The sequence below is a fragment of the Cnephaeus nilssonii genome, assembly GCF_951640355.1.
Source record: "Cnephaeus nilssonii genome assembly, chromosome: 6".
Classification (NCBI taxonomy): Eukaryota; Metazoa; Chordata; class Mammalia; order Chiroptera; family Vespertilionidae; genus Cnephaeus; species Cnephaeus nilssonii.
Genome location: NC_137077.1, coordinates 46,844,153 through 46,868,617, shown reverse-complemented (window position 1 = coordinate 46,868,617; position 24,465 = coordinate 46,844,153). Strand labels below are relative to the sequence as shown.

The following is a 24,465-nucleotide window of genomic DNA, read 5'->3' as shown; positions in this document are numbered from 1 at the left end:
TTGGGCATGGACAAGAGTTGGGCTTTGAAGGACAAGAATGTAGGGAGGGCTGGGTCTGAGGAGGCAGCCGAGTGAGATATCTAGGTTGTGTGACCTTGGGTGGGGAAGGGGCTGCCAAGGGAGGAGCTACAGGTCCGGCTGAGAGAAGGGTGGGGTGGGGTGGTCTTCAAGGAATGTCAGGCAAGCTGCCCTCTTCCCAGCGCTGGAGGAATGGCACCCCCTCTACCGTGTCAGACTCACCTACATCCCGGGAAAGCAACCCTCTTCCCCTTCCTGGCTTAACCTTCAAAGGGTTAAAGCAGCTTGCACAAGATTTCCCCATCACCCAGGTAACTTGGGTTACTCCTCCGTGCTTGGAAACGTGGAAAATAAAGTCCCAAACAATTTCTCAGTTCCTGAGCCTAGCAGAATGTATTCCCCTATCACCGCCCCTCTCCCCCCGCCCCGCCCCCCAGCAGGGAAGCACTACCCTTTGGGTAAAAAGTGCTGGGGGAGGAGGGACTATGCAGGTTGCCAGGTGCCGGGAGGAGCTCCGCAGAGTGAGTGGAGCCCGCGGGTGGGTAGCTCGGCGAGGGCCCCTTCCCTCGGTCCCCCCGCTGGGCTCTGGGTGCAGTGGGTTCGCTTGGCGGCCAGTGCCCCAGAGAGTTGGGGGAGGAGGAAAAAAGTGGTGAGCGGGGAAGCAGGCTGCACACACCTGGCGCCTAGTGGAATGAAATCTTAATTAATTATTAAACAGAGTTCCCGCGGGAGGGAGCAGGGCCGTGGCAGGCGGGGGTGGGGGTGGGGGCTAGGGGAGGCAGATGGGATGGGGTGAGGTGTGGGCGCCCAGTACCGGTTCAGGCCCAGGGGTCCCTGACAGCCCAGAAAGCCGACCCTCCTTGTGCAGGGCAGGGGGCAGGGGGGCGGGGAAGTCACCGCTGCGCGAGGGTGTGTTTGCGGGCTCCGGGAGACCCCAGGGGTGAGGGTGGCGGGAGGAGGCTGGAGGATGCAGCCCCTGGTGCAGGGAGCCGGGAGCCAGCCGGCCGGCCCCCTACCCCCCGGGGTCTTGATCCCAGAACAGTGGCCGCTTGTTTCCCCAGGACTGGGGGAGGGAGCGAGCAGAGGAGAGGAGGGGGCGCGCGGAAGGAGGGGGCGCCTCCTGTAGCCTCCGCCACCCCTCCCCTGCTCCTGGGAACCGGAGTGGGCCGCCCAGCCCCGCGTCTGGGGAGGGGGAGGGGAGCCCAGACAAAAGGAGCTTGTGCCTTTAAGGCGGGGAGTCGGGGAGCTGGCGGGGAGGGGACTTCTGGATCCGGGGTAGAGGGCGGCTGCGCTGGACAGCAAGGAGGGGGCGCGGGCCGTGCGGACGGCGGACGGCCGGAGGGACGGCCGGGACGCGCGGGCACGGAGCAGGACCGCGGGACGGCCGGCCCGCCGGCCGGAGCCCGCGGGGGCGGCGGGGCGGGGGCCCGGGGGAGGCGCCGACCGCGGCCGGCAGGTGAGGCGCGCCCGGGAGTGGGGGAAGCGGGCGCTCGGGGCGGCTGGGGGACTCCCGCCCCGCTCCGAGAGTTTCTCGGTGGGCGCGGAAGCGGATTGTCCAGTCTCGAGAGTGTTTGCGGGGAGCCCGAGGCCCGCTGGGGCGCGCGGAAGGCAGTCGGGGAGGAGATGGGGGGCTCAAGGTTCGCGGCCCCCACTCCCCGCCGCGCGCGTCCCTTCCTCCACCCGGAGCCAATTCCCAGCCCGGGGAGCGGCGTGCTCGGGGGAGGCGCCGTCCTGAGGGCTTAGCCGTGGGGCGAGCCTCCAAGTTTGGGTTAGAGAGTGGCTGTGTTCCGGGGAAGGAGGCAGCCTGGGCGGAGGGAGGGATGCCTCTGTCTGCAAGTCTCCCTCTTCTCCCCCCAGACCTGGGAATGCAGGGGAGGGGTGGTGTCAGGGCCGCTGCCCCGCGGGCCGGGAGCAGACTGAAGAGCCGGCTCTGGGGCCTTAGTGCAAAGCTGGAAGTGGATCAGGCGGTGGGACTCTCCCCAAACCAGTGTCCTGCGAGGTGGGGCCGCCTGGTGGGCTTGTGTGGCTGGGAGTGGAGGTGGGGGCCTCCTGCAGTCCTTAGGAAGACCGAGGGCTGGGGAAGCCAGGAGAAGGTAATGCTGGACCTCCTACAGGGGAGGCTCCTCTACATCTGGAAAGGCCTGGAATCGAGGCCCATGTCCCAGCATGGTGGGTGGTGCTGGCACTGGAGGGCCCTGCCTGGGCAGTGCCTCCTGCCATGAACTTTCTGAAGTCATATGAAATCCCTTGGAGCCTCCTTTTGCCAAGGAGGGCAGGGGCAGAGGGGCCCTGGAGAGAGGGCGGACAGGAAGTGGCCGGGAAGAAGGTTTGGGCAAAGCGGTGAACAGAGCCATCCTTGGGGCTGGGCCGTGGCCCACTGCAGACTTTGAGTCTCAGGGCTGGCGGATCAAGGTTTGGGAGGGACTTGAGGTATGGGAAGCACTGGGCCTCGGCCTGCCAGGCTGAATGGACGTGTGGGAGCCCGTGGTGCCTGGAGCAGCAGATCTGTAGTGTGAAGAGCCAGGGGTGGAGGAGGACATTGTTGGCACAAACTCAGGAGCCTGTCTCTGGGGAACAGGGAGGTGGTCTGTGGCTCATAGTGATGGGTTCCTGGACAAGGAGGACTGAGGGACCATATAGGGAAGTTTTGTGGCTTTGAACAGTGCCCTCCCCTGTTCCCTGCCATGCCAGCCTGACATGGGGTGAGTTCTGCAAGATGGGCAGTGCCTGGAGTGGAGCCCGGGGCGGGATGGCTGCAGTTGTTGGACAATTACAGAGCTCTGAAGCTATCCCCCAGTGGGAGTCAGTGTGTTCTTGGGAGGGTCATGTGTTCCCCTGGACAGTCTCTGCCCTTTCCTCTGGGGGTATGAGCCAGATGTTCGGATGTGCTTCCAGGGGGCTGGGAACATGGCCAGAAGCAGGTCCTTTGGGAACAGAGTCCTGGGCCAGTGGTGCTGGTGGGGATAGTCACAGGTCAAGGGACTGGGTAAGGGGGAGGAGACGAAGGCAAAGGATCATGGGGTGGGGTGGGAAACCTGCTCACTCTGGGCTCTGTCTCCAGCAGCTCTGGGGACTGACAGCTGGGGACACAGGGACTGATAGAACCAGGCGTCTGACTGGCTGGGGAGATGGGTGTTCTTGCTCATGACTTTTCTGTCATTCCATCTCTTGAACACGGGGAGTTTTGGGTTCATAGTGGCGTAGGGTGGGGGAAGAACTATTTATTGAGTGTGTGCTACGTGACAGGTACTGTTAGAGTCTTTCCTCACCACCTGTACTGTTCCCATTGCACAGATGAAGACACTGACCCAGGGAGATTAAGCAACTTGTCAAAGGCGGTGAAGATAGCAAATAATCGCAGTAAGGTTTGAAACCTGGTCTCTCTCCAAAGATCACGCTTCTAATGAAGTATTTTGAAGAGCCAGGCTTTGGTGACCTTTTGCAAATAACATCCCGATCAGAAGTCTTGGGTTTCTGACTGCCTCTCCATATGGTGCTGCTGGCGATGTTAAGGAGTCTGAAGGGTGCGCCGCTTGCTCTGTGGGATGAGGGAGAAGGGATGCAAGAACACTGGGCTGAGAGTGAACCAGGGGTGGGGGTTTCCTCTGTGCAGAGAGATCCCAGTTTGCATCCTGCTTTGTGGGCCCCTGGCTGTCTGATTGGAGCACAGCTTGTCTGGCTGGAGGGGCCGGTCCTGTGGCCACCTAGGGCCAGCCCTGGGTACTCTCCCCGTGTCCCCTCGTGAGTACAAATGTCATGCTGCTGATGGCAGGTTTCCGTACAAGGAGCCCCCCCGGGTGCCCTGTGGCATGGAGGAGTGTAGCACTGTTGGGGGCACAGGCACCATGCATGGCAGTGCTTTCATGCTCACCTCTGGCGCGGGGCTCCGCTGGGAGACACATTCACATTGAGGGTGTTGTCATGGAGTCCTCCCACCCAGGTTAAGACACTTCACTCCAGGACACCTGAGCTCCGGGGCTGATTTGGTTACTCGTGATCGCTGTAACTTGGGCCAGCCATATAAAACTGCAGTGGAACTTAGTTTTCCCCCTGTCAAATCTGTCCTGTGCCCAGGTGGCCACAGGGCCAGCTTCATAGGGTTTTGGTGAAGATCAGATGGAATTAGGCCTGTAAAAAGGACCCTGAAAAGTTTAAGGCACAGAGAAAGTGCACGGGAGTGTTACCCATCCACCCACCCATTCATCTACTCAGTGAACATGTGTGTGGACCCTAGGGAGGTTGCAGACAAAGAAATAAGAAAAGTATATAGAATGGCAGTTGCTGATAAGCGCTGCGGAGAAAAAGAAAGCATAAAGCTAGGAAGAGAGATAGGGCTCCAGGAAAGGGGGTTGCTATTTTAATAGAGTGGTTAGGGAAAACTCATGATAAGGGAACATTTGAGCTGTGACCTGAGGAGCTCTTGTCCCGGGCAGAGGGAACAGCAAGCAGCAAGGTCCCAGGCTGGCCTGTGCGTCGTGTATCGGGGACCGGCACAGAGGACTGGAGTGCGTGAGAGAGATGAAGAATCATCATATCACCATTATTATTTCACGCCAGCTGCTCTATACCAAAGCCTTTGAGCTTTCTATCTTTTCAACATACATTTATGGAAGTCCCTACTATGAGCCAAGTGTAGTGCTTGGTGTTGGGGATAAAACACTGAGCAAAATAGATATACTCTGTGTATAGTCAGAGGGACACACGTTAAACAAAGGGTGATTGAATTATCATTGTGGTAAGTACCGTGGACGAAAGGTACGGAGGGTAAACAGGGAACCAGACTTAGCAGGGACATCTTTCCTGAGGAAGTTCCATGTAAGCCGTGGCCTGAGGGAGACGCTGGATTCAGCTCGGCGAGGTGGGCCTCGTGTGTGAGCGTGTGTATGAGTGTGATGGGGAAGGATGCGGAAAGAGTCCCTTTTGTACAGAGGTCACCGACGGGCAGCTCCCGGGCTGAATCCATTCCGCATTGACAAATGTGAGTTACTTGCCAGCATTTAAAAATCAGGAGATTTCTCATTGAAATCTATATATTAGTTTTCAGCTTCTGTTGAAAAATCGGAACAGGCTCCACTGGGACGCCAGGGGCCACAACGCGCTGGTGTGGGCTGGTGCCTGTCCCCGTGCCCAGGGTGTGCACCCTCCTGAGCCAGGGTCGCTTTGCTCGTTGCCACAGGCACTGGAATTTGTAATCACCAGGAAATTTGTGCCTTTTAGGGAAGAGGTGAATGTTGAAATGTACGGCTTTGGAATGAGATGGATTTGGGTTAGAATCTTAGCCCTCACACTTATGTGGCAAGTTACCGCACCTCCCTCTGTCTCCGTTTGTTTCCTCGCCTGTCGAGTGGGGATACCATGGTCTCCCTCAGAGTCGTTTTGTGAGGGCGATGTGTCTGAAGCACTGAACTTGGCAATGGGAAGTGCCCAGTTAATAATCGCTGCTAGTGGTGGCAGGCTGTGATGATGGTATTCACACTGTCTCGTTCTTTTCCTCCCTGCAGCATGTCATGGTTTAGTGGCCTTCTGGTCCCCAAAGTGGATGAACGGAAAACAGCCTGGGGTGAACGCAATGGGCAGAAGCGCCCTCGTCACAGGACTCGGACCAGTGGCTTCTGCGCGCCCCGCTATATGAGCTGCCTCCGGGATGCACAGCCGCCCAGCCCCACCCCTGCAGCCCCACCTCAGTGCCCCTGGCAGGAGGAGGCCTTCATCCGGAGGGGTGGCCCTGGCAAGGGCACTGAGCTGGGGCTGCGGGCCGTGGCCCTGGGCTTTGAGGACCCTGAGACAACAGTGGCAGTTGGGGCGGCCGAGGTGGCCCCCGATGTAGCACCCCGGAGCGGGCGATCCTGCTGGCGTCGGCTGGTGCAGGTGTTCCAGTCCAAGCAGTTCCGCTCCGCCAAGCTGGAGCGCCTGTACCAGCGGTACTTCTTCCAGATGAACCAGAGCAGCCTCACGCTGCTGATGGCGGTGCTCGTGCTGCTCACCGCCGTGCTGCTGGCCTTCCATGCCGCGCCCGCCCGCCCTCAGCCCGCCTACGTGGCCCTGCTGGCCTGCGCGGCCGTCCTCTTTGTGGTGCTCATGGTGGTGTGCAACCAACACAGCTTCCGCCAGGACTCCATGTGGGTAGTGAGCTACGTGGTGCTGGGCATCCTGGCGGCCGTGCAGGTTGGGGGCGCCTTGGCAGCCAACCCCCACAGCCCGTCCGCAGGCCTCTGGTGCCCCGTGTTCTTTGTCTACATCACCTACACGCTCCTACCCATCCGCATGCGGGCAGCTGTCTTCAGTGGCCTGGGCCTCTCCATCTTGCATTTGATCTTGGCTTGGCAACTCAACCGTGGTGATGCCTTCCTCTGGAAGCAGGTGGGTGTCAGGAAGACAGGTATGGGCACCAGGCTAAGAAGGAGAAGGGGTCTGGTAACCGAGGGTGGGTGAGTCATGGGTGGCTATGGGGTACAGGGATGTCTGGCTGTATCTGGGAAGAGGGGCAAGTGATGGGAGGTCAAGTTTCAGGGGTTGGCCTCCCTTTGGGATCTGGGACAGAGGGCACTCTTTTTTTTTTTTTTTTAATAAGCTTCTGTTAAGAGAGCTGACAAGGAAGTGTGTCCTCCAAGACAGCCAGATATTTTTTAAATATATACCACATTTAAAAAATATTTTTTTATTTTATTTTATTTATTTTTATTTTTAAAAAATATATATTTTATTGATTTTTTTACAGAGAGGAAGGGAGAGGGATAGAGAGTTAGAAACATTGGTGAGAGAGAAACATCGATCAGCTGCCTCCTGCACACCCCCTACTGGGGATGTGCCCACAACCAAGGTACATGCCCTTGACCGGAATCGAACCTGGGACCCTTGAGTCCGCAGGCCGAGGCTCTATCCACTGAGCCAAACCGGTTAGGGCAAGAGGGCACTCTTGAGAGGAGGGAGGTCTCCCGTACCCAAGCCTGTACGCTCACTGTGGGCCACAGTCTGCAGCTCTTTGGCTGAGGCCCTTTAGTGAAATGTAGCCCATAGTGACACAATTTCAGGCCCAGAGGCCAGTGTAGTGACCATCCGGGCGTTGACATGTCTGGCTCCCAGTTGACACCTGAGACTCAGGCCCTGGTGCCATCTCCGAAATGGAGCTCTCGGTGGTGATCTGGAGGAAGTGGGCAGGTTCAGATGGAGTTAGCAAGGGAGAGCTGCCTCTCTCCCGGACCAAGGCTCTCTGGGAGGACAGGGAGGGTGAAGAGTGGGTCAGTTACCTCCGGGGCTGGGAGTGGTTTGAATGGGGTTGGACTGTAGAAGAGAGGGGTTAGGGTCTGAGCTCATCCCGCCCTCTCCTTTCCCACTGGGCACCAAGGGTCTGGCAGCCCTGCCTTCAGGTTTTCTGCCTGTGCTGGCTGCTGCCTCTGAGTTGAGTGGTTTATGAGGTGGGCTTGACATGGTGTTGAGTGAGAATTAAAGGCTCGGCTGCAGGAGGACCTGGTCATCCAATGGGCTGCGTTCTTCTCTGTGAGATCTTAGACACCTAACCTTGCCTCTCCCAGCCTTAGTTTCCCAGTCTATAAAGCAGGGATAAAAATAGTGTCTACCTCATGATGTTGCTGCTCGGGCCCCACCCTCTCCCAGAGTGACTCTAACAGCAGGGCAGGGCAGCTCAGCCCTCTCATGTGGGGCATGGAGGTGTGGGGAACGCTGTAGGTGCGGGTACCCAGTAAAGGGGCATCCAGGAAGTCTCTGTCAGAGAGACGTGAACTCGTGGAGTCGGCCGTCTCATGCCGTCCCCTCGACCAGGGAGTAGACCAGGCTGTCTTGCCAGGTGATCCTTCAGGGGCTGCTATGGGCACAGCCCCCCAGCCAGCACACCTCATGATCCCGCCATTGGCACCCTGATGTAGATGGTGCTGTCCTCTGTGCTCCAGGTTTGAGGGAGCCAGCCTCCGCCTGGCCCAGGGCTTGTGGCCCGGAGCCCACCCTAGCCCCACCCACAAAGAGGAAGTTGCCTGGGGCTCCCAGGGTGAGAAGCTGGGTGCTCTGGCCTGATGCCCTTCCCAGCCTAGCCTGTGCTCCCAGGACAGAATGTACCTTTTTAAAAGTAACTTTATAGCCCTTTTGTTTGTGGAGCATGAGCCTGCAGGGCACTGTCAGGCCTCTTAAAGGGCCAGGGTCCTTGTGCCCCTGCTAGCCCCTTACTTCCTTCCCTCCGGGATAGCTGTCACACTGGGCTTTGGACTTGGACTGCCTTCTGGGGGAGGAGGAGCTCGGAGGTGGTGCCTGCCTTCCCCTCCCACCCGTCTCTGGGTGGGTGGGTGTCTCTTTTCTGCTCTCAGCTGGCATGGTGCCCAGAGCCTGCCTGGGGAGGCACAGTCCCATGGAGGCCAGGACTATGCCAGCCTCCTGCTTCCCCAGGGGCACCGGCTGCAACCTCACCCAGGGGGGCCCAACAAGCACATTCTTCGGGGGAGTGGGGAAAGTCACCCCTGCCCCTGTGCTAGTTCCAGGGCTGGGGTTTCCATACCTCCTCCCTGAGCTGGGGACCCTTCCCTGCACCCAGTTGGCTGTGGCTTCTGGGAAGGGTGGAGATGTGGCCTCCTTTCTAGGCTCTTAGGAAACCCTTTCCCAGATCCAGCCCCACTCATACGGGAAGAAGCCTTGCGTCTCTGACCCACTCGCTCAGACACACTGAGAGTTTCACCCAGTTCACTCCGCCCCACTTGGAGTCTCCTGCAGTGCCCTGGCATCCATTTTTTCTCACAGTTCGATAGGGGTCTGTGTACAGATCTATTTCAGTCTCTCATCCCCCTTCCCCTTCCCTCTATCATGACTCACATTTTCCTCTTGGGCTCCTGGGGCCAGGAAGGGAAGTTGCTTGGTTTGTGCCCCCCCTTTACTTCTCCCCCACTAGGGGCTATTCTTAGAAACCCCTGAGGGAGATAGTGTGCCCCCCTCTTCACCCCTGCTGCTGGGAGGGGCGGGGGGGCTTGGAATCTGGACTGGGAAGGGAGACCAGGAGGCCAGTGGTAGAGGGTCAGAGCTGGAAATGGCTCAGGGGTTAGCCAGACCCTCCTCCATCTGACCCAAGAAAAGTGAAACTGCGGCCCCAGAGATTAAGTGACCTGCCCAATTTGCAAGACTAGGTCTGCTTGCGGGCAGAGCCCAGAACGCCTGGCTTCCAGTTGGTGCTCTTTCCCTCCCTTCTCCCCAAACCAGAGCCCTGTCCCAGCCAACTCTGGGGTGGAGCCACAAATGCCAGGTTAACCCCTGAATTTCCAGAAGCACTGAGACCAGCTTCCAGTCAGTGCTACTAATGCTGATGAGGGTTGGACATCCTGAGATCAGGGTCCGAGGTTATGGGGCCAAGTGTTGGGGGTGGCTGGGCGTGGTGGTGCCCCATCCCAGTTAGGAAGGGTTTTTTGTGTCTGTAGAATCGGTGACTTCCAAGCCTAGACTTTGAGGCTGGGACTCAAGAGCTTGGGTAAATGGAGTGAGGAGGAACCTTGGACACCTGGAATGTACTATACAGTAGGGTTAGGACCGAAGCTTGGGAGTGTGGCTGCCCTGGACTCAAGTCCCACACGTCACTACCAGCTGTGTGATCTTGGGCAAGTTACTTAGCTTCTCTGTGCCTCAGTCCCTCACCTTTCAAATGAGATAGTGTTACTTTATAGAGTTGTAGGAAATACATATGTTGATGTATAGAAGACACATATATAGAATCTAGACACATTGTAGGTAGCAAACACATTAGCTCCTGTAACAATAACAGTAATTACTATTATGTCCGGGCCAGGAAGGACCTTAGAGATCTTCCTGCTCTCCCCTCCAGGTTCCATATGAGCAAACAGAGGCCCAGAGAGATGAGGTGATTGTCCTGGGCACTCACTGAGGGATGTAGGGCTCAGCCTCCCGGGCAGTGTCCTGCAGGGGAAACAGGCGCAGAAAGCAGCAGCATTTGTCTTTTGTTGGGGACATTTGTGGGGTAGGAAAGCTTAGTGTGCTGGGCTCAGTCCCGTGTCTACCTGCCCAGGTCTGTGCTTCTACTCCCAGGAGCTGTGTAAAGATCTCATTTCTAGCCATGCAGTGATCCAGGAAGGGAGCTGGACTCCTGGAGGGTGGGAGGAGGGCGGCTGGGGTGGGGGGAGTAGGGCAGATGTATCACAGGGTGGGACAGTTTAGGGACCAAGGGCACAGGATCCCTGCCTTCCTCCCCAGAGGAGTTCATCTACAGAACCTAGCCACACCTGTGCATGGGCAGGGTGGACACCAAGCCCCTGTACCCCCCTGCAGCTCGGTGCCAACGTGCTGCTGTTCCTCTGCACCAACGTCATTGGCATCTGCACACACTACCCGGCTGAGGTGTCGCAGCGACAGGCCTTTCAGGAGACTCGCGGCTACATCCAAGCCCGGTTGCACCTGCAGCATGAGAACCGGCAGCAGGTGGGACTGTTCTTCCTGAGGGGCCTTCCCCCACCTCCTCCCGCAGGTGGGATCTGCTGCCCCATACAGCTCTGAGGGATAGTGTGAATGGTTCTCTGATAGTGTGTCACAGAGGTCCCGAGACACTGGCGTTTCTGTCCTCAGGGTGGAAGGGAGCACGTCTGAGGTGTGGTTGGATGTGGGTGGTCAGAGAGGGCTGGGTCGTCCATCTGCTGAGGGCTGTAATGGAGGAGGGTCAGGCTACCATCCAGAGGAGAAGCGCAGGTCTACAGAGAAGTCTGGGAGGGCTCTGGGAAGGTGGTGGAACCAGGAGGGATTAAAAAAAGCGAGGCCAAGAAAATAGTGGTGCCCTGTCAAAACGACTGGTCTAGGAGCGGCTACTGCTATCAGTGTTGCCCCAGCATGTTGCCATGGAGATGAAAGAAGACATTAACACAAAGAAAGAAGACATGATGTTCCATAAGATCTACATCCAGAAGCATGACAACGTCAGGTAGGGTGGGGTGGAAGGATGCCAGGAAAAGTGGGGGATCTGGGAGTCTGGGAGGGTCATGTGGCACCTTCTATCTTCCCCCATCGTCCACAGCATCCTGTTTGCGGACATTGAAGGTTTCACCAGCCTGGCATCCCAGTGCACTGCACAGGAGCTGGTCATGACCCTGAATGAGCTCTTTGCCCGGTTTGACAAGCTGGCTGCGGTGAGGGTGCTGGGGCTTGGGGGCAGGGTGGACTGTGGTGGGAGCACAGCCTGGCTGGCAGCAGCCTGAGGGTATGGGGGCAGATAGAGACTGCAGTGAGGGCGATGGGCCTGAGGCGGGGTGGGCAAGAGAGTTAAGGTGACTCTCCCCCAACTCTTCCCTCTTTAGGAAAATCACTGCCTGAGGATCAAGATCTTAGGGGACTGTTACTACTGCGTGTCAGGATTGCCAGAGGCCCGGACAGACCATGCCCACTGCTGTGTGGAGATGGGGGTGGACATGATCGAGGCCATCTCGTAAGCAGCACCCCTCCCAGGCTTCCTGGAACTGAAGGTGCCCCAGACTGCTCCTACCCTTTGATATGCTGCTCTCAGGGTTTTTCCTTAGTTTCGGCCAGTTTCTCTGTCTTTGAGATCCATCACTGGGGAGGAGGATGGATCTTTCTTCAGCCCCTGTAAAGGCCCCTGTGTACCTGAGACTCTAGCCAGTGAGGATGGGGTAGCGGGACCCAGGGGGAGGGGGTCAAGGGCTGGAGAGAATGCCAGCTGAACAGGCCCATGGGGAGACCGGTGATTCCTCCTCTCCTAGCTCAGTTCCACAGATGCTGCGGGACCCCTGCTGGTGAACCCAGTTCTCAAACATTTGTCCTTGAGCCCCATGCAGTTCTCTGCCCACAACCAGCCAAGGCTGTGCTCCTGTGCCCCGCATCGGGCCTGTCCTTGCCCGCCTGGCTCTGAGGGGAGCGGAAGGCCTGGGCTCTGGGATGGGAGTAGGGAAGACAATGCCAGGAGCTGAGCCAGAGCCACCTCCTCCCAGGCTGGTGCGCGAGGTGACAGGTGTGAACGTGAACATGCGCGTGGGCATCCACAGCGGGCGCGTGCACTGCGGTGTCCTTGGCCTGCGGAAATGGCAATTCGATGTGTGGTCCAATGACGTGACTCTGGCCAACCACATGGAGGCGGGGGGCCGGGCCGGGTGAGTGTGGGGTCCAGGTGGTGAGGATGGGAGCAAGGTGGGAGAGCCCAGGTCTCACCCTCGTGTACCCACACAGCCGCATCCACATCACCCGGGCCACGCTGCAGTACCTGAACGGGGACTATGAGGTGGAGCCCGGCCATGGCGGTGAGCGCAACGCGTACCTTAAGGAGCAGCACATTGAGACCTTCCTCATCCTGGGCACCAGCCAGAAACGGGTCAGGCCAGGGTGGGTCAGGGGAGGGAAAGGCGGGGAGAAGGACAAATGGGAGGTGCGGGCAGAGGCCTTCTCTGGGCCCCTTTCCTAAGCCTGTGCCCATGCTGCCCGTACAGAAAGAGGAGAAGGCCATGCTGGCCAAGCTGCAGCGGACACGGGCCAACTCCATGGAAGGGCTGATGCCACGCTGGGTGCCCGACCGAGCCTTCTCCCGGACCAAGGACTCCAAGGCTTTTCGCCAGATGGTGAGGGCCCACAGCACCAGGACCTAGGCCTCACTTTTTTTTTTTTTTTTAACGTTTATTTATTTTCTTTATTGATTAAGGTATTACATATGTGTCCTTATCTCCCCATTGCCCCCCCACCCCCGCTCATGCCCTCAACCCCCTGGTGTCTGTGTCCATTGGTTAGGCTTATATGCATGCATACAAGTCCTTTGGTTGATCTCTCCTCCTTACCCCCATCCTCCCTTACCCTCCCTCTGAGGTTTGATGGTCTGATCGATGCTTCTCTGTCTCTGGATCTATTTTTGTTCATCTGTTTATGTTGTTCACTATATTCCACAAATGAGGTCATGTGATATTTATCTTTCTCCAACCGACTATTTGGCTTAGCATAATGCTCTCCAGGTCCATCCATGCTGTTGCAAATAGTAGGAGTTCCTTCTTTTTTTACCGCAGCGTAGTATTCCATTGTGTAGATGTACCACAGTTTTTTAATCCACTCATCTGCTGATGGGCACTTAGGCTGTTTCCAAATCTTAGCTATGGTGAATTGTGCTGCTATGAACATAGGGGTGCATATGTCCTTTCTGATTGGTGTTTCTAGTTTCTTGGGGTATATTCCTAGGAGTGGATTACTGGGTCAAATGGGAGTTCCATTTTCAGTTTTTTGAGGGAACTTCATACTGTTCTCCACAGTGGCTGCACCAGTCTGCATTCCCACCAGCAGTGCACGAAGATTCCTTTTTCTCTGAATCCTCACCAGCACTTGTCATTTGTTGATTTGTTGATGATAGCCATTCTGACAGGTGTGAGATGGTACCGCATTGTCGTTTTGATTTGCATCTCTCGGATGATTAGTGACTTTGAGCATGTTTTCATATGTCCCTTGGCCTTCCTTATGTCCTTTTTCAAAAAGTATCTATTTAGGTCCTTTGCCCATTTTTTTTATTGGGTTGCTTATCTTCCTTTTGTTAAGTTGTATGAGTTCCCTATAAATGTTGGAGATTAAACCCTTATTGGAGATAACATTGGCAATTATGTTCTCTCATGCATTGGGCTTTCTTGTTGTTTTGTTGATGGTTTCTTTTGCTGTACAGAAGCTTTTTATTTGGATGTAGTCCTATTTGTTTATTTTCTCTTTAGTTTCCATTGCCCTAGGAGTGGTATCAGTGAAGATATTGCTTCGGCATATGTCTGAGATTTTGCTGCCTGTGGATTCCTCTAGTATTTTTATGGTTTCCCTTCTTACGTTTAAGTCCTTTATCCATTTTGAGTTTATTTTTGTGTATGGTGTAGGTTGGTGGTCTAGTTTCATTTTTTTGCATGTATCTGTCCAATTTTCCCAACACCATTTATTGAAGAGACTGTCTTGACTCCATTGTATGTTCTTGCCTCCTTTGTCAAATATTAATTGAGCATAGTGGTTTGGGTCGATTTCTGGGTTCTCTATTCTATTCCATTGGTCTATGTGTCTGTTCTTGTGCCAGTACCAGGCTGTTTTGAGAACACTGGCTTTGTAGTACAGCTTGATATCTAGTATTGAGATCCCTCCTACTTTGTTCTTCTTTCTCAGGATTGCTGCAGCTATTCGGGGTCTTTTTTTTATTCCAGATGAATTTTTGGAGAGTTTGTTCTAGGTCTGTGAAATATGCCGTTGGTATTTTAATGGGGAGTGCATTGAATCTATAGATTACTTTGGGTAGTATGGACAGTTTAATGATGTTGATTCTACCAATCCATGAACACGGTATGTTCTTCCATCTGTTTATGTCTTCCTCTATCTCTTTTTTCAATGTCCTGTGGTTTTCTGAGTACAGGTCTTTTACCTCCGTTAAGTTTATTCCTAGGTATTTTAATTTTTTTGGTGTAATGGTAAATGGGATTGTTTTTTAATCTCTCTTTCTGTAAGTTCACTATTGGTGTATAAAAATGCCATGGGTTTGGGCATTAATTTTGTATTCTGCTACATTGCCGAATTAATTTATTAAGTCTAATACTTTTTTGATGGAGTCTTTAGGGTTTTCTATGTACAGTATCATGTCATTTGCAAATAATGAGAGTTTTACTTCTTCTTTTCCAATTTGGATACCTTTTATTTCTTCTTGTCTAATTGCTATGGCTAGCACTTCCAGTACTATGTCGAACAGAAGTGGTGAAAGTGGGCATCCCTGTCTTGTTCCTGTTCTTAGGTGAGATGGTTTTAGGTTTTTGCCCATTGAATATGATGTTGGCTGTAGGTTTGTCATATAAGGCTTTTATTATTTTGAGGTATGATACCTCTATTCCCACTTTGCTGAAGGTTTTTATCAAGAAAGGGTGTTGGATTTTGTCAAATGCTTTTTCTGCATCAATTGATGTGACTATGTGGTTTTTATCTCTCAATTTGTTTATGTGATGTATAACATTTGATTTGCGGATTTTGTACCATCCTTGCATACCTGGGATAAATCCTACTTGGTCATGGTGTATGATCTTTCTGATGTAGTGCTGGATCCAATTTGCTAGAATTTTGTTAAGGATTTTGGCATCTATGTTCATGAGGGATATTGACCTGTAATTCTCTTTCTTTGTGTTGTCTTTATCTGGTTTTGGTATTAGAATAATACTGGCTTCATAGAATTAGGCCTCATTTTCTCGTCTCCCTTAATACTCTGTGTCCCCCTTCCCTCTTCTTCCTGCCTTGTTGTGACTGCCATCACTAGGAATGATTTCTGGTATTGGGGGTGGGAGAGATGATATCATCCCAGGGGTCCCAAGATTCCCAAAGAATATGGGGGAACCCTCAGCAGTGTTGGGGGGTGGTGGGAAAAGCAGGGCAGACAGCTTTTTCTTCACTTGCACACTCTGTCCCTTTCTCTAGGGCATTGATGATTCCAGCAAAGACAAGTAAGTTGGGTGACTGAGGAGGAGGATGTGGGGACGGCATTTGCACCTGGGACAGGGTTGTGGGGAGCAGAGGTCCCCCTCTCCTGGACCTTAAATGTTTTGTGTGAGAGCAGGTGCCACACCCTCGCTCACACTCAGCCTGGGTGCTGGCCATGTCCTTCCCTTTGCATGGCCTCTCAATGGCCATGCTCATGCACCTGGTGAAGCCATGTCCTCTGCCCTCAGCCGGGGAGCTCAAGATGCCCTGAACCCTGAGGATGAGGTAGACGAGTTCCTGGGCCGTGCCATCGATGCCCGCAGCATCGATCAGCTGCGCAAGGACCACGTGCGCCGGTTCCTGCTCACCTTCCAGAGAGAGGATCTTGAAAAGAAGGTTTGGAGGATGCGGAAGGAGGAGGGCTGGGGGAGGAGGCAGGTCCAGGCAGGGAAGTCTGAGCACAGGTGAGGGAACAGGAGAGGGTTTGGGGGGATGGGGAGGTGACCACAGGTCACGGTGGGGATTCCTATCAACTGGGCCAACTGCTTCTCCCCCTTGAGGCCCTGGTAGCATGCTCCTCCCTAGGGCAGAGCCCAGTGCCAGCTCAGCCTCCTCTCCCTCAGTATTCGCAGAAAGTGGATCCCCGTTTCGGAGCCTATGTGGCCTGTGCCCTGTTGGTCTTCTGCTTCATCTGCTTCATCCAGCTCCTCGTCTTCCCACAGTGAGAGCCCTGCCCCTCCTTGCTCAGCCTCTCTTCCCTCCAGCACCTCCCCAAACCTTCCTAAACACCCACACAAACATCTACAGAAGCCCACAGTCCCTGGAGCCCGCGCCCTGCCCACCTGGGGAGCGGGAAGTGGGACAAGGACACCCATTCTTCCAGAGTAACATTTTTGCGGGCTCTCCTCTGTCCCAGCTCAACGCTGATGCTTGGGATCTATGTCGGGATCTTCCTGCTGCTGCTGATCACGGTGCTGATTTGCGCCGTGTACTCCTGTGGCTCTGTGAGTAGGGGCCTTCCAGGGCTGGTGCGAGAGGGCAGGATGGGCCAGGGGTGGTCACATGGGGAGAGGGAGGAGAAGGTCGTGTCTCTTCCTTGGGCCCCACCCCTGGGTGGCCATACCCCTGGCTGATGTGGCCTCCAACTCCTCTGTCTCCTACCTGCAGCTTTTCCCTGAGGCCCTGCAACGCCTGTCGCGCAGCATTGTCCGCTCGCGGGCACACAGCACTGCAGTTGGCATCTTTTCAGTCCTGCTTGTGTTCACCTCCGCCATCGCCAACATGGTAAAGGTCCTCCCTCCTGCATGCCAAACCCTGCTCCGGGCTCTGGGGCACATTTCCTGCCCTCAGGGAGCCTGTTTGCCCAAAGGAGGGGGTGAGGTCAATTCCAGTCCTCCGCCCTTGATCTCCCTCAGTGAGAACTTGGGCCCCTGGAGTATAGGCACTTGGGGTATGGCCCTTGTGCCTTAGTTACCCTGATATACCTCTCCCCACTTCTACAGTTCACCTGCAACCACACCCCCATACGAACCTGCGCAGCGAGGATACTGAATGTGACACCCGCCGACATCACCGCCTGCCACCTGCAGCAGCTCAACTACTCTCTGGGTCTTGATACTCCCCTGTGTGAGGGCACCGCCCCCACCTGCAGCTTCCCTGAGGTGACCAAGCCGTGCTTAGCAGGGCAGGGGGAGGGGCTTCCTGATTAGCACCACTTATTGACCCCTCTGTGCCAGACCTGGTGATGGGCACTGGGATCTCACCAGTCCCCCCAACTCAGGAGCAGCCGGGGGCCCTGGTGTGTGTGGGGATGACTGGGGGGTGGAAGAGGATCGGGGTTGAGGTTGTGGAGGGGAGCTCAGGTGAGGCAGGGGAGGGCAGGGCTCTCTCTCATGGGGGCACCTTGGCTTCTGCCTTCACCCAATACCTCCTCTGCTGTCGCCCCCAGTACTTCGTCGGGAACATGCTGCTGAGTCTGTTGGCCAGCTCTGTCTTCCTGCACATCAGTAGCATCGGGAAGTTGGCCATGATCTTTGTCCTGGGGCTCATCTATTTGGTGCTGCTTCTGCTGGGCCCCCCAGCCACCATCTTTGACAACTATGATCTGCTGCTTGGCGTCCATGGCTTGTGAGTTCATCCTCGGGCCCTTTCATCCCCCAGAAGTCTCTCTGGTGCCCAGGCCCCTTGTGCCCTTGGAATGTCACCACTCACCCTCGTCAGTGCAGGGAAAGGAGGCGGTAGAGGAGCTCCCAGCATATAACCCCAAACTGTCACCCCAGGGAAACACCGGTGCTGGGAAATCCCTGTGTCTAGGTTAGACATTTAAAAAAATCCCCTTTCGAATTTGCATGCTTTCATGTCCACTCTTGTGTCACACAGCTGCTTGGTGGCAGAGCCCTGGCTAGGAACCAAAACTTCTGACTCCTGCTTGAGGGCTTTGCCTGGGACACCACTCTGGCTTTTCCTCTGTAAAACCCCACCCCTTGTGACATGTGGCCATAGCTTGGTGTAGTTGAAAAAGCCCTGGAGTCCATTGGGTTTGAATCCCTGCTCTGCCACTCATTAGCTGTGTGACCTTGAACCGGTGATTAACTTTTCTGCGCCCCAGTTTCCTCATCTGTTAAATGACTATGCCACCTGTATCACAGGGTGGTTGTGAAGATGGTAGTAACTAACACTGTCATGCTAAGCCTTTTGCATGCATTATTTAGATCTCATCCCTCTTTTGTTGATGAGGAAACAGGCTTGGAGAGTTAAGCAGCTTGTACTAGGTCACATAGCTGGTAAGTAGAGGAGCCAGGCGTGGAACCTCCGCTCTTAATGAGTGACTATAAGCAGAGCCCTGGCCCATTGTCTGGTTTGTAGTATGTGCTCAGTAGATGCAGTTTCTGTCTCCCCTTCCCTGCCCCCACTCAGTATCCCAGGGAGAACCGATGACTTTGTCTCTTGTGTCTTCCTGCCAGGGCTTCTTCCAATGAGACCATCGATGGGCTGGACTGGTGAGTAAGGGCTCTGAGGCCGTGAAGGGTAGGGCTGCCAGATACCTCCTTCAGACACTGAGCTTGCCTCTGCTTCCCCGCAGCCCAGCTGCAGGGAGGGTGGCACTCAAATACATGACCCCCGTGATTCTGCTGGTGTTTGCGCTGGCGCTGTATCTGCATGCTCAGCAGGTGGAATCGACTGCCCGCCTGGACTTCCTCTGGAAACTGCAGGTGACTGTGTGGGCCCGGGAAAGGGGAGAGGATTTGGGGGGCAGAGCCTAGGCCAAACCAGAAATGCATCTCATTAGCTGGCTAAGGCTCTGGCCGCCCCAAGCCCACCTTGGCTCCATGCCTCCTCTGTGTCTCTGTTCCTGCCTTCTTCACCCCTTTGCCTGTTCTTTAGGCCTCATCTGTCCATGCCTGCCTTCTCCCACGTGGTTCCCTCTTATGCCCACCTTCAGGCATTGGCTGCTGCACCCGCCCCTTGTGAATGGTGGGCACTGGGTGATGGGTGTGGTGTCCACAGGCAACAGGGGAGAAGGAGGATATGGAGGAGCTCCAGGCCTACAACCGGAGGCTGCTGCACAACATTCTGCCCAAGGATGTGGCCGCCCACTTTCTGGCCCGGGAGCGCCGGAACGATGAGCTCTACTATCAGTCTTGTGAGTGTGTGGCTGTCATGTTTGCCTCCATTGCCAACTTCTCTGAGTTCTACGTGGAGCTGGAGGCAAACAATGAGGGCGTCGAGTGCCTGCGGCTGCTCAACGAGATCATCGCTGACTTTGATGAGGTGCTTGTCTAGTCAGCTGGTGCTGGCAGAGTGGGAGGAACTCTGGTTGAGAAGGCTGGGTTGGAGGGGTGGGTGGAGAAGGGAGGGAGATTTTATGGGACTCAGAGATGTTAGGGGCAGGGTAAGGGTAGGTAGCGTGGAGGGAGGATAGGGACCCATGAAGGTGTTAAGAGGCAGCATAGAGGGGAGCCCCAGTGGGGTAGGATCATCGTTGTTAGGGGGCAAAGGAGGACAAGAGGATCTGGAGGAGTCAGGATAGGTAGCAGGTGAATATCTTTGAAGAAGAAAGCAAGAGTCTGGACAGGGCCCGATGAGGCCAAATAAGCAAGATGGTCCCCTAAATAGAGGAAATAGAAGCAAAATATAAGGAAGTGTCCTAAACATCCAGACCAGGGATGGGCTTTCCACTCTTCTGGGGGGGAGGCACTTCCTTACTCTGGGACTCGGTTTCCCAAAAGGTCAGGGTTGGAATAACTGATGCTCGATATCCCTTCTGTGGTTTGGATTCTGTGAGTGAGCTATTGGGTGGACCTGAAGCTGAGCACTCAAGCCCTGGCCTGGGTTCTGATGGATGCCTGGTGAGGGAGGCCTGTCTTCCTGGCTCCTCAGTCCTGCTCCGAGACCAGCAGCTGGGAGGGAGGCTCTCTCACGAAAAGGAGGGGAGCTGTTGAGACAGGGCAGTGGGGAAGGGGCCAGGGCATGGCAAGGAATGGGCACTGGGGGCAGGGCTGGTTTTGGCCTCTTTGCCTTGAGAGCCGGGCTCCCCTGTGCTGTCCAGATCATCAGTGAGGAGCGGTTCCGGCAGCTGGAGAAGATCAAGACGATTGGCAGCACCTACATGGCTGCCTCGGGGCTGAATGCCAGCACCTATGATCAGGTGGGCCGCTCCCACATCACTGCCCTCGCAGACTATGCCATGCGGCTAATGGAGCAGATGAAGCACATCAATGAGCACTCCTTCAACAATTTCCAGATGAAGATTGGTGAGAGGGCCTGGTGGCTGGAGGGTTTCCCTGGGCTGTTTCTGGGGAAAGCCTAGGGACCAGGCAGGACGGCATCACAGACCCCCCATCGGGACACTTGTCAGTTTCCTTTCTCTTCATTGTCTGATATGAAGGACAAAAATCATTCATTGAGAGCCAACTGTGTGCTGGGCACTGTTTCACACTTTAATCCTCACATTATCATCCCCTTTTACAGATAAGATAAAGAAACTGACTCTCAGAGATTAAGTAATTAGTAAATGGTTGAACTGGTATTCAAAACCAGGTTTATGTCGACTCCAGTACCTGTGCCCTTACCTACGGCCAGTGTGATGAGGGGTACCTCCTCTCAGGTGAACGGAGGATGGGAGTGGTTAATAGCATAGGTCCTGTAGTCAGGCTGTCTGGTTTGAATTCTGGATATTTCACTTACTGGCTTATTTAGCAAGTCATCCACCTTCTCTTAGCTTCACTTGCCTTATCTGGACAATGGGGATACTGCTACCTACCTTTTAGGGCTTTTGAGAGGATGAAATACTAATGGAAATGCTTACCAGAGTGGCTGGCACAGAGCGCACATTCAGTAGGTGAGCTGCTGTCCCAGCAGAGCCGTCCTGCCTCGGGGGAGCTCCTCACCTGACAGGACCATTCTTTACAACCAGGACACTTGTCCCTTGGCCATTGTCTTCTCTGGGTCCTTCTAAAGGTGCCAGGAGGTGAGATGACTCCCTGGGTGACCCTGGAAAGCCACTCATCTCAAATGTCTTACTGCTCTCTCCACCCCAGGACTGAACATGGGCCCCGTTGTGGCAGGCGTCATTGGGGCTCGGAAGCCACAGTATGACATCTGGGGGAACACAGTGAATGTCTCTAGCCGGATGGACAGCACAGGGGTTCCTGACCGAATCCAGGTGAGGGGCATGTGAGCAGAGGCTTGTGCGGGTATGGGTCCAGGGGGCTTCTGTAGGTCCTTTTCTGCAATCCTTAGGACAGGGATAGGGTGGCAGTGTGCTGTGGTTGGTGGGGTGGGGGGTGGGGGAGGGCAGCTAGTGTGATGAGAGGACCCCTGGGCCCCTACAAATGTAGCAGGAAGGATCCCAGCTAAGCACTCTCCCTTCCCATCCTCCTAGGTGACCACGGACCTGTACCAGGTTCTAGCTGCCAAGGGCTACCAGCTGGAGTGTCGAGGGGTGGTCAAGGTGAAGGGCAAGGGGGAGATGACCACTTACTTCCTCAATGGGGGTCCCAGCAGTTAGCAGGGCCCAGCTACCAACTTAGCTGAAGGGACCAAGGTGGGCATTTGAGTGGACTCTGTGCTTGCTGGATGAAGCTGTGGCAGGGGACACTGTACCTCAAGACCCTGCTGACCACAAAAGGGAACACCCAGCAGGCTGTGCTTGGACCATGCTCATTTGCCCTCAGGCTGGAGAATGAGGGGATACCAAGAGGGTTTTGTAAGTGACTTTCTTTTTAAACTGAGGCAGGGCTGTTCTCTCTCCTTTCTTCCAGCTTTTGGGAGCAGGGGAGGGGGTAGCAGTGGGAGCCCTCCTGCCTGAAAGATGGAAATGACAGCTTGCCATGCCTCCCTTTCCCTGTCTGGGCAGCAGGCTCAGGGCTGGGCCCTTCTTTCCCTTTCTCCTGGGAATACTTTGTACAAAGACTGGGGCAGGTGTGAAGAGTGCCTATTCCATGCTTGCCTTTGCTATGCCTGCATCCCCAGCATGGTCCTGGGGCCCCCTGACCCCAGCCAGGTCTCCCTCCTAGGCACAGGCAGAGAAGGGAGATGCTCTCAGAACCCAGTTCTGTCCATATTTCAGGGGAATGTTTCCAATTGCCAAATCCTAGTCCCATGATCTGTCCCCAAAGGGGAACAAAGGGACTTCTGACAGCTCAGATTTAGCCCCAGTTCCTGCAAAGTGTCAGGGAAAGGGGCATCTGGCCTCATTGGTACTGTGAAAATGCCCGGCCAGAGAGCAGGCATTTGTGTGGGGATGTCAGAGCAGGGCCTGGAAAGTCACCTGCAGGTGCCAAAGAGAGCAGGCTGGCCAGGGAGGGGGGTGGGGCCGGACTCTGGTCTGAGGGCCCAACGGTCAGGACCAGGTCACCCTGCCCCTGTGCTCTCTTGCTGTCTGCTGGCAAGGGGGGCTGGAGCTTCTCTACCACTTCAATTGCCAAGTTAAAAAGGGCCAGGGCATGGAGGAAGATGACCTTGATCCCAAACTATCCTCCCAAGCCTTTGGCACTGGGAGGGCCTGTGTGTCTGTGCAATGTGTGTGCATGTCGGTCTTTGTGTGCGTGTCTGTTGTCCAGGACTGTGTCCTTCGTGCTCCTGTTCCTCAGCTCTCCACCCAGGCTGCCTCTCTCCTGTGGGCCTCTGTCTTCTGGGGAAAAGGCGGTGTTTCAGGTTTCAAAGGATGGAGAGAGATGCCCAGGTTGCACAGGAGTGGGATTTGGTGTCCTGGCAAGAGAAGGGGTCCCTGGGGAGAAGAGTCCTTTTTGTGCCAAATCCCTAAGTGCCATTTGGGGCCATGTGTGCAGCATAACTATCTCCCTGCCTGGGCAGAGACCAGCCTGAACTGTCTGTGGTTTGGTGGGCAGAGGCTCGGGACTTTCCTGGGTTTCCCAGCTGGTGTCCTGGGGTGAGGTATGCTTTGGTACTGGGGTAGCATGGGATCCTTCTGAGGACCCAGATACTGGTACTAGGGGATGGGGTAGGGGAACCTGAAAGTTGGCCTTCCCCAGCCTTCAGCCTAAGTCTAGCATGTTTCTGGCTCCCCAACCCCCATGAAGCCTGCAAGGGCTGGCAGGAGGGTTAGGAGGCTGGATTCTATATTCCTGTCCTATCCCTGCCTTCTTTTTATCCCTTTCCCTGCAACCTCTTGCCTCTGGCCTGAATTAGCTGGTGCCTTGGTTTCTCTGTCTGTACCTATTTAAGCCTGAATTTTGCTTAAAGACTGCTTTGTCTTGGAGGTGATGAGAGGCAAAGGAGAGGGGGTCCCAGAGTTGCTGGGTTGGGAGTAGAAAGGGCAAGTTCCCTTCTTCATGCCCTTTCTGACTCTAGCTCCTGGTAGAGGCCTGGTTTCTGATTTGAACTGCCTGCCTTTGGGGAATCTTCCTGCATCAACCAAACAGGCCATTAGGCACTTAGTTAAGACAAGGCAGGAAGAGGGGAAAAGACTAGTTGGTCCAGACAGAGTATCAACTTCCCTCCCTCCGGCCATACCCCTGGATAGGAAGGGACTGCTTGGAGACATGGGGTGGGGGTGAGGGTATAAGGAGACCAGAGAGGGAAGACCGCAGTCTTGGGTGACTTGTCTCTGCTTCTTGCTAGGCGGGAAGGGCCTGTCCACACCCTGGCTCCCTGTACCACAGTGCCAGCCATGCTCTTCTCCCGGGCGATCACTGTCCCCTTCTTCACTGGTTGGTGGGAGAAACCAGTGGGAAGGAGGCCCAGGGACTTGGTTTTATACTGTAACCACTGTGGGAGGGGGGAGGGTGATGTACCATGTATTTCAGTGAAATATTTAATATATTTAAATATCAATAAAATCAAACTCTTCGTAAAATTCCTGTTCTCTGCAGCTGTTCTGGGCCCCGGGTTGGGTCAGAATCAGCAGAGCCTGGTGTGGAGGCAGCCTCCCGCCTGCAGGCTGGGTGGACCTCGGTTGTCTGTGGTCAGAGGACTTCCTCTGCTTTTCCCCGGCCACAGTGAAGCTGCAGTGTCTTCCTGGAGCGTAACTACTCCTGGCCCTGAGCATCATGAGGACCAGTGAGCCTTCCCCGATCTGTTACTCTGACCTCTTCCACGGATGAGGTTAGGACCCCTGTGGTGGTCTTTCCAGTGCCCTGGCCCCTCCCAAAGCAAACACCAAGTTCTGGCTGCTTCAAGAACTTCTCACATACCTGACCTCACAGGAATTTGGGCACTGGGATAATTTCCCTCCCCCTCACGTTCAGAGCATAGAAGTGACTTCTGGTCCAATCTAAAGTTTACTCTACTTTTTCAGTCTCCTCCTCCCATTAGTCAGCCATCAGAGCCAGGACACCTTTTTCCTCTTTCCCCTTCTTTGTCCTCCTTCCACGGACCATCCTGTCTTTCTGCTCAATACATCTTGCTCAATACAGACTGAATAGTCTGTCATTGAGGATAGAGTGATCCATAAACCTGGAAAAGAGAGGGTCTCATATTCAGTCAGGCTAGGCCGGAATGTACACGTGTGTGTGTGTGTGTGTGTGTGTGTGTGTGTGTGTGTGTGTGTGTGTGTGGTGGGGGTCCTTAAATATAGCTCAAGAC

General features: G+C 55.1%; 1 protein-coding gene across 6 annotated transcripts; it reads left to right on the top strand.

Moving 5' to 3' along the window:
* The first annotated feature begins 517 nt into the window (after nucleotides 1-517).
* Nucleotides 518-24,385, top strand: ADCY6 (adenylate cyclase 6). Of its 6 annotated transcripts, none has more exons than XM_079774817.1 (22): nucleotides 518-556; nucleotides 5,520-6,378; nucleotides 10,291-10,440; nucleotides 10,812-10,933; nucleotides 11,027-11,138; nucleotides 11,307-11,434; nucleotides 12,009-12,113; nucleotides 12,190-12,331; nucleotides 12,447-12,575; nucleotides 15,415-15,440; nucleotides 15,666-15,813; nucleotides 16,041-16,138; nucleotides 16,334-16,421; nucleotides 16,585-16,701; nucleotides 16,920-17,078; nucleotides 17,366-17,544; nucleotides 18,381-18,416; nucleotides 18,500-18,629; nucleotides 18,925-19,188; nucleotides 19,967-20,171; nucleotides 20,958-21,082; nucleotides 21,302-24,385. In XM_079774817.1, the coding sequence occupies exons 2-22, from the start codon at nucleotides 5,521-5,523 to the stop codon at nucleotides 21,425-21,427; spliced, it is 3,447 nt and encodes a 1,148-aa protein (XP_079630943.1). In that variant the 5' UTR covers nucleotides 518-556; nucleotide 5,520; the 3' UTR covers nucleotides 21,428-24,385. The 6 variants fall into 6 exon arrangements, with proteins under 6 accessions (XP_079630943.1, XP_079630944.1, XP_079630939.1 ...); XM_079774813.1 differs by having other exon boundaries at nucleotides 520-556; nucleotides 11,955-12,113; nucleotides 21,302-24,384; XM_079774815.1 differs by lacking the exon at nucleotides 518-556 and adding an exon at nucleotides 1,347-1,474 and having other exon boundaries at nucleotides 11,955-12,113; nucleotides 21,302-24,384.
* The last annotated feature ends 80 nt before the right edge of the window (nucleotides 24,386-24,465 follow it).